The sequence below is a fragment of the Otolemur garnettii genome, unplaced genomic scaffold (assembly GCF_000181295.1).
Source record: "Otolemur garnettii isolate 467f Iridium unplaced genomic scaffold, OtoGar3 scaffold00091, whole genome shotgun sequence".
In the NCBI taxonomy this organism is placed as follows: domain Eukaryota; kingdom Metazoa; phylum Chordata; class Mammalia; order Primates; family Galagidae; genus Otolemur; species Otolemur garnettii.
Genome location: NW_003852486.1, coordinates 740,392 through 758,831, shown reverse-complemented (window position 1 = coordinate 758,831; position 18,440 = coordinate 740,392). Strand labels below are relative to the sequence as shown.

The window sequence follows — 18,440 nt, the reverse complement described above, 5'->3', positions numbered from 1 at the left end:
TGTGAGCTGTAATGCCACGGCACTCTACCCAGGGGGACAGCTTGAGGCTCTGTCTCAAAAAATAAATAAATAAATAAATAAATATTTAAAAAAAAAAAAATTACAGTTGAGAAATTTGAAAAGTATTTCACAATTTGTTTAAAAATAACAAGATTAGGCTCACATGTGTAATCCCAGCACTTTGGGCGGTCAAGACGGGTGTACTGCTTGAGTTCAGGAGTTTGAGACCAACCTGAGTAATAGCAAGACCTCGTCTCTAAAAATAGCTGTGCGAGACTCCAGTTATTCATGTTACCAGAGTTACAGAGAACTCAAACATATTAGCAAGAAAGGAACAAGTGATCCCATCTCAGGGTGGGCAAGAGACTTGAAGAGAAACTTCTCTGAAGAAGACAGGCATACGGCCTACAGACACATGAAAAAATGCTCATCATCCTTAATCATCAGAGAAATGTACATCAAAACTACTTTGAGATATCATCTAACTCCAGTAAGATTAGCCCACATCACAAAATCTCAAAACCAGAGATGTTGGCATGGATGTAGAGAAAAGGGAACACTTATACATTGCTGGTGGGAATGCAAACTAATATGTTCCTTTTGGAAAGATGTTTGGAGATCTAAAAATAGACCTGCCATTCCATCCTACAATTCCTCTACTAGGTACACATCCAGAAGACCAAAAATCACATTATAACAAAGATATATGTACCAGAATGTTTATTGCAGCCCAATTCATAATTGCTAAGTCTTGGAAGAAGCCCAAGTGCCCATTGACCCATAAATGGATCGATAAATTGCAGTATATGTACACCATGGAATATTATGCAGCCTTAAAGAAAGATGGAGACTTTACCTCTTACATGTTTACATGGATGGAGTTAGAACAAATTATTCTTAGCAAAGTATCTCAAGAATGGAAGAAAAAGTATCCAATGTACTGATTACTATGAAATCAATTTATAGCTTTCTTATGAAAGCCATAACCCAATTATAGCCCGAGAAGAAGGGAAAAGGGGAGAGAGAGGGGGGATAATGGGTGGAGAGTAATTGGTGGGACCACACCTACAGTGCTTCTTATAAGGGTACATGTGAAATTTAGGTGTAGAATATAAATGTCTTAACCCAATAACTAAGAAAATGCCATGAAGGCTATGTTAACCAGTTTGATGAAAACATTTCAAACTGTATATAAAACTAACACATTGTACCCCATAATTACATTAATGTACACAGCTATGATTTAATAAAAAATTAAAAATAGAAAATAAAAATATCTGTGTGTTGTGGTGGGCACCTGTAGTCCCAAGCTACTTAGGAGGCTGAGACCAGAGAATCACTTGAGCCCAGGAGTTTGAGGTTACTGTGAGCTATGATGTCATAGCACTGTATTGAGAGCAACATAGTGAGACTCTGTCTCAAAAATAGTAATACATTTTTTAAAATAAAAATAACAAGAATAAATCCATTGTATGTTAGCATAAGTAATATTTTTGACAGATAACCATATTTTTAAAAACAAAAAAAATTAATGGCATCTTGCACTTTTTTCTTTTTTTTTTTTTAGACAGAGTCTATGTCACCCTCAGTAGAGTGCCCTGGCATCACATCTCACACAACCTCAAACTCTTGGGCTTAAGCGATTCTCTTGCCTCAGCCTCCCAAGTAGCTGGGACTACAGGCACCCACCTCAATGCCCGGCTATTTTTTGGTTGTAGTTGCCATTGTTGTTTGGCAGGCCAGGCTGGATTCGAACCCACCAGCTCCAGTGAATGTGGCTGGAGCCTATAGCTGCTGAGCTATAGGCTCACTTTTGCAAACCTCTTTGATATCCAGCTTTTAATAGAAGATAGCTGGATTATTGTATTTTTCTGTGTTAAATCTGTTGGAATATTGGATTATGAAATGGAAAATTCCACCATATACTCTTAAGAGAATGAGAATGAAAAAGAGCAAATGGTTTAGTAGAGAAGGAAAACTGATCTTGAGAATCCCTGAAAGAATCTTAAGATCCCTTGGATGTTTCAGGGGAGGTTGGGAAGTGGCCAGCGAGGATTGGTAGGTTTTATTCTACTATCAGTTTTATTTAAAGAAATGAGTACATAAGCTGTGCACAAGACCAGAACGAGAATCTACAAATTCATGTCTTTAGCTGGTTTTTTTTTTTTTTTGGAAACAAAGTCTCACTCTGTTGCCCCCAGTTAGAGTGCCCTGATAGCTCACAGCAACCTCAGACTACTGGGCTCAAGTAATTCTCCTTGACTACAGGCATGCACCACCACACCTGGCTAATTTTCTATTTTTAGTATAGACAGGGTCTTGCTCTTGCTCAGGGCTAGTCTGGAACTCCTGAACTCAAGTGATCCACCCTCCTTGGCCTCCCAGAGCAGTAAGATTATAGATATGAGCCACTGTACCTGGCTTCTTTTCTTTTCTTGTAATTGTACAGGTGGGATCCCACTATATTGCCCAGGCTAGTCTTGAACTCCTGGCCTCAGCAATCCTCTCAGTTCAGCCTCCCAAAGTGCTGAGATTATAGGTGCAAGCCATTGCACCCAGCCTATTTCTTTGAAAATTTTTATGGATACATAATTATTGTATGTATTTATGGGGTACATGTGATATTTTGATATAAACATATGATGTGTGGTGATCAAAGTAAGGTATCATTTACCTTATCATTTTTTTGTGTTGGTAACATTCCAAATCCACTCCTCTAGTTGTTTTGAAATATACAATAAATTATTGTTGACTGGCTCGGCGCCTGTGGCTCAAGTGGCTAAGATGCCAGCCACATACACCTAAGGTGGTGGGTTGGAATCCAGCCTGGGCCCGCCAAACAACAATGACGGCTGCAACCAAAAAACAGCCAGGCATTGATTGTGGCTGGCACCTGTGGTCCCAGCTACTTGGGAGGCTGAGGTAGGAGGCTCGCTTGAGCCCAGGAGTTGGAGGTTGCTGTGAGCTGGGATGCCATGGCACTCTACCCAGGGGGACAGCTTGAGGCTCTGTCTCAAAAAAAAAAAAAAAATTGTTAACTATAGTCATTCTTCTTATGCTACCAGACACTAGATCTTATTCCAGGTTGGACAAAGTGCAGGTGTCAATATGTTATCAAAGTTATATATGATATTTCACCATTACATTGGCCCTGCACATTATAATTATCTATACATATTTGTCTCCCCACTAGAGGTTCCTAAGGATAGGAATCATTCTTTTTTTGGGGGGGGGGTTGGCTGGGGTTGGGTTTGAACCCGTCACCTCCAGCATATGGGGCCGGTGCCCTACTCCTTTGAGCCACAGGCACTGCCCAGGGTAGGGATCATTCTTATTCGTGTTGGTAGCCTCAGCACCTTACCACGGTACCAGGCCTCAAGACACCTGCTCAAGTTCAAAAAGGTTTGTGAATCAATCCATAAATTAAAAAAAAACAAAAAACCTTTCAGGCAGCGCCTGTGGCTAAAAGGAGTAGGGCACTGGCCAGATATACCAGAGATGGTGGGTTCAAACCCCGCCCTGGCCAAAAACTGCAAAAACCAAAAAAAAAAAAAAAAAAAAAAAAACCTTTCTACTTAAGCATGCTAAATGATATCTCTTCTATAAACCAAACTTTTAAATCCTACCTTATCTAGAGCTTCATAGAGCTTCTTTGGTCCCTAGACTCATGCTGGGGCTGTAAATGGTAGGTTCCCTTTGCTACAGCTGCCTCTCTTTTCACAGCTTTTTCTCCATCCCTATTTCTTCTCCACACAGGGCCTTAGCCCCCAAAAGGCAAAGGAAATCCTGCTTAGAGATGGACCCAACACACTTACGCCACCTCCCACCACTCCAGAATGGATCAAATTCTGTAAACAACTGTTTGGTGGCTTCTCCCTCCTCCTGTGGACTGGGGCCATTCTCTGCTTCGTGGCCTACGGTGTCCAGTTACATTTCCAAAAGGAGTCTACGAAAGACAATGTGAGTCTGTTCAACTAATACTGGCCAGCCCAGTCTCGTGTCAGCCCTTGTTTCTCTTCTGTTCAGCGGTCCTCTGCCTCAAATCCCTAATACTCCCAGCACTTTCTAAGGGAACCCTTGGTCCATCCTGGGTCCCCTTCCCTTTTATCTAGAAAGCTACTGGTTCAGCTTCCTGGGGTACAGGATTTCCCCCCAAAAAAACTTGCTCTCCTTTGATGATCTTTCCAATTGAGCATCAAAGCATTTTGTAGTCCCTTTCTCTTCCCCACAATTTTAACTTCATCTCCTTCCTCCCAGCCTCCCTCACCATCTGTCTGCTCCCCACCACATGAATATCCTTCCTGAAGAGGAAGATACAGGTCTCCTCTGACCTGGGATTTTGCTGAGGGTTCACCACAGCTCAGGGTTCCTTCACCAAGAAGCCAAGTGTGCTGGCCCAGTCTCAGATTCTGCTCTCCGATTCAGCCCTATGGTCTCTTGCACCTGGAGAAACTGCCCTTACCCTTGCCAGCTGATCTTCTTGGATGAAGGGGGAGAGATGGACCCAGTGATGAATTCTTTCTCTCCCCACCCTAGGTGTACCTGGGCTGCGTATTAGTCCTGGTGGTGGTCATCACTGGCTGTTTTTCCTACTACCAGGAGTCCAAGAGCTCCAAGATCATGGAATCCTTTAAGAACTTGGTGCCACAGGTAGGTCTGGTGAGGGAGGATCTAGTGAGAGGAGGTGTTGCATGTGGCCAAACACACAACTCTGAAGTCCCCTGCAGAACATCGTACAATGAATGAGCTGAGGCTGGTGATAAGGCCTTCAAAGCGCCCGTAAAAGTTGTGAGACCCTGGGAAAGACACACCATAACCTATGAAGTCATCTGGGCTAGAGAGTACAGTCTCAATCTAATGAGGAAACACCAGACTAACCACAAATGAGAACATTCTATTTTTAAGAAAGGCAGGTGTTGGTGGACAGGCTAGCTTCTTCCAATGTCAATGACATTAAAGGCAAAAAATAGCTGTGGGAATGTTCCAGAATAAAGGAGACGGAGGAGACATGAAAACTAAATGTAGTACCTGGCCTTAGACCTGATACTGTGTCAGAGGAGAAAATAATGCTATAAAGAATGTCCTGGGGTCAATTGACAAAACTGGAATATGAACAGTAAAGTATAATATCAATGAAAAACTTACTGAGGGCGGCACCTATGGCTCAGTGAGTAGGGCGCTGGCCCTATATACCAAGGGTGATGGGTTCGAACTCAGCCCTGGCCAAACGGCAAAAAAAAAAAAAAAAGAAAACTTACTGAAATTGGTAACTATATTGTAGTTAAGAGAATATCTTAATGCTCAGGAAATGCACATTGAAATATTTTAGGAAAGAGATCATGATGTGTGTAACTTATCTTTAAATAGTTCAGGAAAAACATAGAGACACACAGAGACAGGGAACAAATGATAAAACAGGTAGAATAAAATGTTAATAGGTGAATCTGGGTAGAGATTATACAGGTGTTGATGTTTATTCTTGCAGCTTTTCTGAAATTTAAATATTATTTTCAAATTAAAATGTTTTTAAAAGTACCTGGAAAAAATAAGACTGTATAGGGGGTCCTGAGGCTGGAAACTTTGAAAGGAGTGTGTTCCAAAGTTTCCCAAAGATAATGATCATGTTCTAGCATCGCAGCCCAGAATTTTCTTCCCCCTTTGGTATTAAAATAACCTAATTCCATTTTGGGGTAGGAGTTTGGGGACAAAGTGCTTTGATAGTTTTAAACTAGGATCTTGAAAATTGTCAGTTAGTTTTTGCCGCCGCACAAACACCTCAAAATTGAGTAGCTGAAAACAAAATTCCATTTTTCATAATACTCTGGCTGGGCTGTTATGCTGGTCTGTGCTGAGCTCAGTTGGTGCTGGATGGTCTGAGATCACTTCATTCACAGGTGTGCAGCCTTAGCTGAGATGACTAGGACAGCTGAGGCCTTCTCTTCCTGATCTCTCTTTTCCCAGGAAGCTGGCTCAGCCTGTTCACACAGTGACACAGAGGTTCCCCAAAACAACAGGGCGAGCCCCAACATGAAAGCCTTTAAGCCTTTGCTTGCATCACATTTGCTACTGTTCTGTGGTCCAAAGCAAGTCACATGGCCAAGCTCAGTGTTAGGGTTGGAGAGATAGACCCCACCTTTTCATCTGAACATCATCAATGTCACAGTGCAAAGAGCCCAACAGACATCTATGGTAGGAATTTGCAGTCTACTAAAGGCACCTTCAAGAATGTTGTGACAAGTGACAATAAGAAAAGGGAATAAGGAACAAGACCAAGAATAAGAGGTTTCAGGCTACGAGTAGGATGGGGGAAGCAGAGGTGTTGGAAATGACCCTGCTCTATCCTCCTATAGCAAGCGCTAGTAATTCGAGGAGGACAGAAGATGCAGATTAACGTACAAGAAGTGGTGTTGGGAGACCTGGTAGAAGTGAAGGGTGGAGATCGAATCCCTGCTGACCTCCGGATTATCTCTTCGCAAGGATTTAAGGTGAGGAGATGTGGAAAGCTGTGAGGAGAGGCCAAGCATGGTCTTGTAGGGACCTATTCAAAACTTTGAGAGGTGGCTCGGCACCTATGGCTCAACTGGCTAAGACGCCAGCCACATACACCTAAGGTGGCGGGTTCGAATCCAGCCCCAGTCCACCAAACAAAAATGAGGGCTGCAACCAAAAAATGGCTGGGCATTGTGGCGGGCGCCTGTGGTCCCAGCTACTCAGGAGGCTGAGGCAGGAGATTCGCTTGAACCCAGGGGGGCTGTAAAGTTACTGTGAGCTGTGATGCCATGGCACTCTACCCAGGGGGACAGCTTGAGGCTCTGTCTCAAAAAAAAAAAAAAAAAAACCTTTGAGAGGTTACAAGTGCAAATTTGCTAGAGTCAAGGTGATAGTGTATAAATTGATTTTTCTCTGTATGACAATGATGGTGTTGTCAGATATGTTGTCTTTATAAACAAACCTGCCTTTTTTCCCACGCTCACCTTACAACTCATCCTCTTTCCCATCCCAGGTAGACAACTCATCCTTGACTGGGGAGTCAGAACCCCAGACTCGGTCCCCTGAATTCACCCATGAGAACCCTCTGGAGACACGAAACATCTGCTTCTTTTCCACCAACTCTGTGGAAGGTGAATATCGCAGCCTAAGTAGCATAGATTCAAAAGTAGAGACCAAAACAAAAAAATTTCAGTAACTATCTTCTAAGGCTAGTGGGATAGGTAAAAGCTAAGTTCTCCAACCCCCATGAGCTGTGGGACATTTGGTGAAAGATCAAAGACACCATTTCCACATTTACACAATGATGATACCAAAAGTTGTTACCCCATAGATTTTTGTGTGGATTGAGGTAATATGTATAAAATGTTCAGCACAAGGCCTAATACACTGTATGTGACCTATAATTGTTAACTATTATTCCAGACAGTGAATGGACTCTGCTCTGTGAGCTGAAAATAGCACAGATGTAATCATTCCTCTCTCCAAGAGAGGATACTGGCATTGTGGCATTGGAAATTTGAGTTACCAGAGGTGCCACTTAGTTTTTGCCACTCAAACTTTGCTCCATGGATGGAGAGGTACTTCTGGCCAAAATGGTATCGAGGGGCCGGATGTGGTGGCTCACACCTGTAATCCTATTGCTTTAGAGGGTAAGCTGGAAGGATCACTTGAGGCCAGAAGTTCAAGACCAACCTGGGCAACATAGTGAGACCCTGGGCAACCACAGTGAGTTTTTCTACAAAAACTAAAAAAAAAAACCAAACAAACCCAAGTGTAGTAGTATGCACCTGGGTCCCAACTACTCAGGAGACTGAGATGGGAGGATCTCTTGTGCCCGGGAGTTTGAGGCTGCAGTGAGCTTTGATTGTGCCACTGCACCCTGGCCTCTGGAGTGAGATTCTATCTCTAGAAATAAACAAATGAACAAACAAAACTGATGACAAGGGACTCAATATCATTATGTCAATCTCTGTTCTGCCCTTTTGCTTTAAGGAAGGCTAAAGGCTACCTGGAACACACTTGAAAAACCATTATTCATGCTTAAGAATCAATGTTGGGGTATTTAGAAATACCTATTTTTCATTGAATGCATAGTATGTGTCAAATGTTCTAGATATTACCTCTCTGAATCTCACAATGGTGTATAGCAGATATTATCCCTGTTTTACATATGAAAGACTCAGGTTCAAAGAAATTAAGTGCCATGCCCAAGAGTCCAACTTAACAGAAAAGGGGAAGGTCAGGAATATTAATGTAGGTCTGTCTTCAAAGCCCATGCTCTTCCCACAGTGCCTCCTCTGCACCAAAAGATCGCTCATGACCTCTCTGGTAATTAAGTATTTAATCTGAAAACGTTTTAAAGGATAAGAGTAATTTTAAGGCTGAATAGACCATCATGAAGAATCCAGTTGGAAAATAAAATATACATATTAAAATAATTTCTTAAACCTTGACTGGACAGAAAGACGCAAGTTAATGAGCTATCTCCAAAGACGCTAGATTTCTATATTAGGTTTTAGGAATAAATCCTGCCCTGATTTGCCCTTCCAAAGTAAGCTTTTCACCAGCTAAGTACATGCTTCAGATGGGGGATAGAGGCAAATGCTCGGAGGCATTGCACCAAGAATGGTCTGTTTAGGTGGAAAGGGGAGCATAGTAGACAAAGAGAAGCCAAGACATGGCCAAGAGAGTGGGAATAAGTTGAAGGAGCTCTTGACTGTTGAACTGAGGAATTATTCTGCAATTTACAGACTAGAAGCATAACTTTAACCTCTACCTTGGCCTCCCAACTCTCATCACCATGGACCTTGACAAGGCTGTGTTTCAAACTTCTCTCATCATCAACGGAGCCTAAGCTCTTCTCTGGCAATAGTGGGAAGGTATATGAAGGAGCCAGGTGTGGGATATGAGATGCTCAACCTTTTTAACCTTTCCATGTTGACATCAAACCATCCCATATTTAGACATAAAGGGAATAACCTGTCTGCAAGCCCGGGGAAGTCATAGTAGAAGGAATAAAAATGAAGAACTAGACTAAGCCTGAGCAAGAGTGAGACCCTGTCTGTACTCAAAATAGAAAAGCTAGCCAGGCATAGTGGTAGGCACCTGGAGTCTCAGCTACTCAGGAGTCCGAGGCAAGAGGAATGCTCAAGCCCAAGAGTTTGAGGTTGCTATGAGCTATGATGATCCCATGGCACTCTACCTAGGGCAACAGAGTGAGATTCTGTCTCAAAAAAAGAAGAACTAGATTAAACCATGGTAAAAAAAAAAAATAGGAATAGATAATACCATACACTCTATCATCTTCCCACCCCACCAAAAATATGAAACTCTTCAGCATCTGGCAAGTATTTTTGTATCATCTTTCCACCAGACCCAGTGAACGTCTATGGTAACCAGTTTGAAGCTTATCTATAGAGTGCTTCATACTGTGAACCTTTCCAGAATTCCTTTTCCACAAAAACATTGACCTGACCTATCTGCTGTATGAGTAAGACCCTGCTCAGACTCATTAGCTGAAGCTGACCTTAGAAATGGCAACTGCTAGCTGCCCTAAGTTAGGATGTTGGTGGGGGCTTCTAGGATTAAAGCTGCCTCTCCTGGGTCACATGTATAATTTCATATCAATCATTCTGGAGACCCTAAATTCATTGGCCACTTATTAGGTGGCCAATCTTCCTCTAGGATCTTTTAAAAGCATTTCATTCTCTGGCAGTGCCTGTGGCTCAAAGAAGTAGGGCGCCGGTCCCATATACCAGAGGTGGTGGGTTCAAAGCCAGCCCCGACCAAAAACTGCAAAAAAAAAAAAAAAAAGGCATTTCATTTTCACTACTTTGTGGGTGCTTTCATCCCATTTTCAAGATGAGGAAGTCTGAGTCCCAGGGAAGTGAAGCGACTTGCCCAAGGGAAAAGAGCTAGTGATTAGGAAAGTTTGAACTCCTAGCCCTGAGTCTTTCTGCTTTTAGAATAAGTGGTATTTCTTTTCTTTTTTTTTTTGGAGACAGAGCCTCAAGCTGTCCCCCTGGGTAGTGTGCTGTGGCATCACAGCTCACAGCAACCTCCAACTCCTGGGCTCAAGTGAGTCTCCTGCCTCAGCCTCCCAAATATCTGGGACCACATGCGCCTGCACAACGCCTGGCTATTTTTGGTTGCAGCCGTCATTGTTGTTTGGTGGGCCCGGGCTGGATTCGAACCCGCCACCTTAGGTGTATGTGGCTGGCGCCTTAGCCACTTGAGCTATAGGCACCAAGCCAATAAGTGGTATTTCTATAATATGTTGCTTTTCTGACTGATCCTGTAACTTTAATAGTAGAAATTTCAATCATTATGGTAAGACAGGAAGAATTATTTTAAACAAAGAATCTTGTATTGCACCTCATTTCAAGATGTGCTGACAAGTGACTAGCATTGTGTGGTTATACAGGTGCTGTGTGGCCCAGTTCCTAATAGGCTACAGACTGGTACTGGTCCATGGCCTGGGGCTGGGACTGCAGTCTACCTGGAAATAGCATCAGATCCCATAGGTTGAGGACACAATCTGACAAGATTGTCCCCAACTTCAGACATCAGTCACAAGTCCCAGGTTGTGACCTATACTTCTGACTGCATGTGTGAAGCCAAGTATGTTTTCCAGCTGCCCTTCTGACTCAGGAGTGGTGCCAATAGAGAGAAAAGGAAGACCCTGACAGGCCCAGAAGTCCAGCTGTTATGGCCTGTGCTACCCAGCAGAGGTCAGACTGACTCCAGCCAGCAAGGCAGGGAGGGGGCTCAGGCTAAAGCAGGATTTCTCAGTCGCTGATATTTGGGGCTGGACAAGTCTTTGTGTGTGTGTGTGGGGGGGGCGCATTACTCACAGTGGGTTGTTTAGCAGCATCACTGGCCTCTACCTACCAGTTGCCAGTAGCAGCCCTCTCCACCCCATTTGTGATGGCCAAAAGGGACAGCAGACATTGCCAAATGTTGCCAGGAGCAGGGGGTGGGGTGAGAACTACCAGGTTAGAGGATGAGCAGATGTTAGAAGATGAACATAGGATGCTACCAGACAGGTAACAAGGGCAAAGCAGGAAACACACAAGCCTCAAAAGACATTTAAATAAAGTGTAATGAAGGCCTTCTTGACAGTGAAGGCAATTAGGTAATAAAATTGGGTATCTCTGGAGAATGTGAAATCTCTTCAGAGACTTTTTAGACTAGGAGACCTGTATTTGTATAAACCAAATGTAAGGAGAACAGAACACCATGACCTCCCAGAGGGCCTTGAGTTTCCACTTTGTTTTTGACCATTGACAACTTTCTCTTTGTGGGACCCACACCCAACAGCCTTGCCGACTCAGACTTGGCACACCTTGAGTGACTACCTCTGCTTAAAAAAAGAAAGAGTTTTATTTCCTCTTTCCCTAAAGTCACACTGGACACAGAACTCTTACATCCAGCATGTGTGAGGAGTTCTCCCCACTAACAACCAATTTTCCAGAAGACATGAACCGGGTGTTCCAAAATTCAATTCAGTTTAGACACAATCTACCTCAACAGTCCCCAGCCTTTTTGGCACCAGGGACCAGTTTCATGGAAGATAATTGTTCCATGGACGAGGGGGTGGGGGATGATTTGGGGATGATTCAAGCTTGTTACATCTCCACCTCAGATCACCAGGCATTAGATTCTCATAAGGAGTCACAGCCTAGACTCCTCCCACACGCAGTTCCCAGTAGGGCTCCTGCTCCTGTGACAGTCTAATGCTGCCACTGCTCTGAGAGGAGGCGGAGCCCAGGTGGTGATGTGAGTAATGGGGAGTGGCTGTAAATACACAAGAACTCCACTCACCTGCTGCTCACCTCCTGCACCTCCAGTTCCTAACAGGCCACAGACTGGTACTGGTCTATGGCCCAGGGCTGGGACTACAGATCTACCTGGAAATAGCATCAGATCCCACAGGTTGAGGACTCAGTCCTAACAAGACTGTCCCCAACTTCAGACATCAGTCACAAGTCCCAGGTTGTGACCTATACTTCTGACTGACAACTGTAAATCAGGGTTCCCACACATCCCCCCTTCAGGTTTGCCTAATTTGTTAGAGCAGCTCACAGAACTCAGGGAAACACTTTACTTACACGTACCCAGTTACTATAAAGGATACTACAAAGGGTACCAACACCAGCCAGACAGAATAGATGCACAGGGCAAGCAAGGCATGTGGGAAGGGGCTTGGAAGAGGCTCCAAGGAACCAACCAAGAGTCACCTCACTAGAACAAAGATTCTCCTGTGACACAGGAAACAGAGATTTAGGAGTTCTGTGTCAGACATTCCTACCCCTCCAGGAATTATGAAGGTCTTGGGAGCTCTTTGTTGAGAATCTGCATCAAAAACAAACATGAAAACAAAATATTCTCCTACCACCCCTCTCCCAAAGTATTTCAGGAACTCTATGTCAGGAGCTGGGAGAAGAGACCAATATATACATGTCTTATTATATCACAAAGTCACATTGTCCCTCTCCCTTCATCCACAGGGACAGCTCAGGGTATTGTCATTGCAACAGGAGACTCCACAGTGATGGGCCGAATTGCTTCCCTGACATCAGGCCTGGCAGTGGGCCAGACCCCCATTGCTGCTGAGATTCAACACTTCATCCATCTGATCACTATGGTGGCCATCTTCCTTGGTGTCAGTTTTTTTGCGCTATCACTCATTTTGGGCTACAGCTGGCTGGAGGCTGTCATTTTTCTTATTGGCATCATTGTGGCCAATGTGCCTGAGGGGCTGTTGGCCACAGTCACTGTGAGTAGCCAGGTGGGAAGGTGGCCTCGGGGAACCCCAGGGAAATGAAACCACGAGTATCTCTTCTGTTGTTGAAATTCTCAAGTGCAGAGTATTCCCGATGTGTGTACAGGTGTCAGGAATAATTTAGCTCCTAATATTACATTGGCTTCCTCTGCCCATGTTTTCTGGTGCCTTCTCTTTCTCCTCAGTGAGAAAGGAAACAAGTTTCAATGGAAAAAGAATTGGATTATAAGTCACCAGGAGTGAGTTCTAGTTCTGCCTGGTGAACTTGTCTAAATCACTTAACATCTCCAGGCCTCAATTTATAGAGAAAAATTAATTCAGAGTTATAGAGGTTTACTGGAGAGCACTTCAAAGGTCTTCAAAAGCTGAATATCCTCTAAAAACATCCATGCAAGATAATTATTATATTTCTAGTAATGGGAAGCCCACCTCTTTTTGTCGCAGTTCATTTTCTTGTTGGATTGCTCTTGTTACATTTCATTATGTTGAGCATTATACGATGCCCTGCTTAGTCCTAGTTTTGCCAGTTGAAGAAACTTAAAATAAGTTAATTCTCCCTCTTCTACAGACTACCCCATTAGTTTTTTGATGGTAGCCATATGTCCCCTCAAAACTCTCTGGATAGAAGGTAAAACAATCCCTTTTCCCTTAGCCATTCTTCCTATGGCATGGTCTTCAGACTTCTTGCCTTACTGATCACCTGTTTGGGGTATGCTCCAGTTTATCAATATTCTTCTTAAAATAGAAATGAGAATAATGTTCAGGGTACATCTGGACTAGCATGAAAACACTGGGGACCAGGCTCAGTGCCCGTAGCTCCGTCGTTAGGGTGCCAGCCACATACACTGCCACATACACCAGTCCAGGCCCGCTAAAACAACAATGACAATGACAACACAAAAGTAGCCAGGTGTTGTGGCAGGCACCTGTAATCCCAGCTACTTGGGAGGCTGAGGCAAGGGAATCGCTTAAGCCAAGAGTTTGAGGTTGCTGTGAGCTGTAACGCCATGGCATTAATAAATTATAGCCCTGAGTCCTATGATTAGAATTCCATACTTACAAAATCACAGCCTAACAATTCATTAGCTTTTAAAACAACCTTGCCACATACCTGGCTTACACTGAATTTATGATCAAAATCTTTCAGTTTATAGCTGGGCGTTGTGGTGGGCGCCTATAGTCCCAGCTACTTGGGAGGCTGAGGCAAGAGAATTGTTTAAGTCCGAGAGTTTGAGGTTGCTGTGAGCTGTGATGCCCCGGCACTCTACCGAGGGCGACATAGTGAGCCCCTGCCTCAAGAAAGAAAAGAAAAATCTTTCAGCTTAAATGATTTTTTAAGTCCTTTTCAAAGCTGTGATATTCTTTCCCAGCACCGTCAGCTCCTCCCCATTCTTTTTTTAAACTACTGGTACAGCCCCCTCCACATACAGCATCTAATAGCACAATCAGAGATTAGCGGTCTACATGGTCTATCTGGTCTGTATGGTGTGGCCTGAACTTAAATAGAAAAGAAGCTGCTGAGTCAGAACAATGGGGGAGAGGAACATTTCCGGGGGAAGGAGGAGGATCGTTCTCTGGTACGCTGGTAAATGAATACGTTCCTTTTGGAACTCTTGCCATAAAGCACAAACCAAGGCCACTTTTCTAATTTTCCTTTACCTCAGCCACAGATGGAATTTCTAAAGAGTAGGTGGGAACAAAAGGGAAATAAGTACAAAAAATTAAAATAGCTATAAAAGTGACCAATTTTCCCAAAATGCAAACAGTCCGTGTCTTCTGTGTGTTCTCTGCCCTTGGCGGTAGGTGTGCCTGACCCTGACAGCCAAGCGCATGGCAAAGAAGAACTGCCTGGTGAAGAACCTGGAGGCGGTGGAGACGCTGGGCTCCACGTCCACCATCTGCTCGGACAAGACCGGCACCCTCACCCAGAACCGCATGACGGTCTCCCACTTGTGGTTCGATAGGGTCGTGTATGAGGCTGACACCAGCGAAGAACAGACTGGTGACTAGTGGTATTGGTGGAATAAGAGTGGAGGGAGTGGTGCGTGTGGTGAGGGAGATGAGAGGGAGTGCTGAGTCCAGACGCAGAGAAGAGAGGCTGAAAGCAGAGGAAAGACAAGGGCAGTGTGGAGGAAAGGATTGTTACCTCTGGAAAGTTTGGGGGTATGAAACAGGATGGGAATAATTCCTTGTTCTAAACTCTCTTATCTCCTAACTCACATGTCTTCCATTTTTTTCTCCCTAGGGAGATCATTTGCCAAAGGCTCAGAAACCTGGTTTATCCTGGCCAGAATCGCTGGCCTCTGCAACCGGGCTGACTTTAAGCCTCAGCAGGAGACCGTGCCCGTGGCTAAGGTGTCAGGCCTAAGAGGGAGAAGGGGTAGCTTGGTGTCCAGGGTAGCTGCCCCCTCCTAAAAATTCTCTTTCCTGGCACTTGGTGATTTCCCCAGGCACCCCTCCCTCCCCTATTCCACCCTCATCCTTATTGCCCCATGCCCAGGTAGCATGCCCCGGGGGCTAATTATACAAACCCTATCCTGGCAGAGGGCAACAACGGGTGATGCCTCTGAGTCAGCCCTCCTCAAATTCATCGAGCAGTCTCACGGTTCTGTGGCGGAGATGAGAGAAAAATACCCAAAGGTGGCAGAGATTCCCTTCAATTCTACCAACAAATACCAGGTACAGAACTAACAAAGGTAGGAGAATGGTGGTGGGGCATAGGCTCATCACTCAGGGAAAAGGGGAGTTTTGTCTTTGCCTTCAGCTTCCCCTCTGAGCAGCGGAATCATTTAACAGAACCCGTGTCCCCGTTAAGAGGAAGGTTTGCCTCATGTGAAAGTCCTAGGCAGGTGCAGTGGCTCATATGTCTATAATCTTAGCGCTTTAGGAGGCTGATTTGGAAGGATTGCTTGAGTTTACAGGTTCAAGACCAACCTGAGCAACATAGCAAGGCTCCCACCCCCCCACCATCCCTACAAAAACATAGAAAAATTATCCAGGCACAGTGGCACATGCCTGTAGTTCCAGCTACTAGGGAGGCTGAGGCAGGAGGATCTTCTGAGCCCAGGAGTTTGAGGTTGCAGTGAACTATGATGGCATCACCACACTCTGGCTGGAGCGACAAAGCAAGATTCTGTCTCAAAGAAAAAAAGAGAGAGAGAAAGTGACAAACAGGTGAAGAGAAGTGAAACAGGTGATAAAGGAAGAGACATTTGGTCCTAACAGGGATCTGAGCCTACACCACTTGTAGGGAAAGCAAGTCATAAAATGCTTTCTGAAATGTCCATAAGCAGCAGAGGCTGGTTGGTGAAAGTCACGTTAAAGTCATGTGCAGCTGTTAGGCGGCACCTCTGTGTCTACTGAGGCTTGCCGCTGCAGAATTGGGTTTCATTTGCATGACACTGTTTCATTAGCCATCAAGTATTTCTTTTCACTCTGTGCCTGTAGTTCTAGCAGCTGCCATCGGGTAGGTGATCAAAAGTCTCTACTGTGTTCATGAAGTTTTTCATTTCCCAGACACATTTTGATCCATTATCCTGGGGACAGCAGACAAGGGAAGGGACATGCTGAGTGAGGGACCGTGGTGGCTCTATCAATGAAATCCATGAGAGAGACAGGAAAGAGTATTTCTCTCCCAAGTGAGAATCTTGGTAGACTTTGAAGAAAGGATTATGATAGAAAGTGGGAACAGGGGCGTTACCATGACTGATGTTCTATCACTTACGGTTTGAGTTCCATGAGGCAATCATGATTTGCCCAGGGGAGTAGATTCTCCAAAGGCCAGGCATTCAGGTATGGGAAACAGAGGAAATGAGACTCTCAAGTCATCCCAGTTTTTTATTTATTTGGGGTATTTTAGAGACAGGGTCTCACTATGTTGCCCAGGCTGGTCTCAAATGATTCTTCTACCTCAACTTCCCAAGTAGCTGGGACTATAGACACCTGCCACCATATGCTCGGCTCAGTTTTATTTGTCTTAAAAAACATATAATAATACAAGCTTTATATAGTTTTAAAAACCAAATTATACCTGTATCTTCATACTGAAGACTGAGCAAGTAAGAGTTAATTAGATTCATCCTTTTTTTGGTCTCAACTGGTTTTTAGTCAATGTGATAGAATAAGTCTCCTAGGCTCAAACTGTGAACTAATTTCCATTTTTTTCTGATGCTCAGTGGCCTCACTAACCAGACAGGAATTTTGTGGCTTGGCAGGACCTTTGACTGGAGCAAAGCCTCTGGCTGGAAAGAATTAGGGACCTCTCCCTCCATGTGATTCAAAGTAAAAGCAAAACCTATTCACAACATTTGCTGGAACGTTCAGCAAACAGCGACTTTCCCCCAAATGACTAACGTCAGTGCCTCTTCCGAGCTACCGAATATATCCAGCTCTAATGGCAAAATTGTCCTGGGCAGTCCACCAAGAGTGACAGGTCAGCTCACTGGCCACCGTGCTGTCAGGCGCGTGTTTTAGCTGCTCTGAAGGCAGGCACTCCAGTCTTTTCAAAGGACATCTCTAGCCTATTTGTGGTTTGCTGAGTTGAGTATCTATTCCTCTGTGAGATAGAAATGGAACAAAGAAGATACCCTGTCCAGGCAGTTCCCGAGATTTCTCCCGCCATCATTTTTACCTGCAATTTTCTATCAAGATGTGATTTTTCTGTGACCAAGTTACCAACTTAAGTGGGACGTGCTATACCCTTCCAGGGCTTTCATTCATCCCACAGATTATTTATGGAGCACTCAGAAAACTGAGCTTTTTTAACCTTTTACAGCTTAAGCAAGTTAAGATTTTTTCTCTTAATTGCTTAAGCATATTGTGAACATAACGGGGGAGATTTGAACATACCCACGTTTTGCCCACGGGTTTCCCACCCTGCTTTCCCTGTGGGCAGTGCAGTCTGGCCTCTGTGTTCCTTCCAATGTGCTGATTTTGTACCCAAGGTGGGGAGGGCAGGGGCTGGCGGGCATTTCCTTTCGGAACCCAGGAGAGAGTTCCTTTTCACAAACTAGAGATCAGGAGAAAACACAAAACCCAACCCCGCTTGTTTCTCTCCTGGCTGTGTCTCTTCAGGTTCCCTTGCTGAATGTGCCCTCCAGCCACACCTACAAGGGAGGCCCTTACTCGCTGGCCACTCTTAGGGGACTTCCCACGCTTTTAGGAGACAGTGGCCCAGGGACTAGAATAACTGACCTATTTTTGGATTTTGCTTCATAGTTTTCAAAGTTTTTTTTTTTTCACTATTTCTCATAAAAACCCAATGAAGGAGGCAAGACAGAAACTTCCACATTTTATCGAGGAAACTGATGCTTAGCGTGGTTAAACAGGTTGACCTGAGGATGCAGAGCTTTCTGGTCGGCTCCAGAACACAGGTCTTCAGACTCTTCAAGCTTCCTTCCCTGCCTACTCTGCTCTTTCTCAACTGGCCTCACTAGTGGTGGTGCTCTCTTGCCACCAGGTCAGCCAGGAAGCAGGGATGGTGAGGGTGCCCGGCTCCACCCTCCCAGAGCTCCCAGTCTGGCTAAGATAATGGAGGTTCCTGTGCAAATAATGCCAGGCTGGGGATTCCTAGAAAGGAGGAAGGGCTGGGATCAACGTAGGGTCAGGTTTGACTGGTGATAGCGGACAGAAGAAACAGGGGTGAGAAACAGGACACTTGTCATTT

At 44.5% G+C, this 18,440-nt stretch overlaps 1 protein-coding gene across 1 annotated transcript in view; it reads left to right on the top strand.

Annotated features, from left to right (window-relative positions):
- Nucleotides 1–18,440, top strand: part of ATP1A4 (ATPase Na+/K+ transporting subunit alpha 4) — a 39,483-nt gene that overhangs the window by 2,031 nt on the left and 19,012 nt on the right. The window contains exons 3-10 of the mRNA XM_003795196.1: nt 3,757–3,960; nt 4,537–4,650; nt 6,351–6,485; nt 7,004–7,121; nt 12,501–12,769; nt 14,579–14,777; nt 15,021–15,130; nt 15,320–15,454. Coding sequence (XP_003795244.1) covers nt 3,757–3,960; nt 4,537–4,650; nt 6,351–6,485; nt 7,004–7,121; nt 12,501–12,769; nt 14,579–14,777; nt 15,021–15,130; nt 15,320–15,454 — 1,284 coding nt within the window. The remainder of the gene's footprint in view (nt 1–3,756; nt 3,961–4,536; nt 4,651–6,350; nt 6,486–7,003; nt 7,122–12,500; nt 12,770–14,578; nt 14,778–15,020; nt 15,131–15,319; nt 15,455–18,440) is intronic.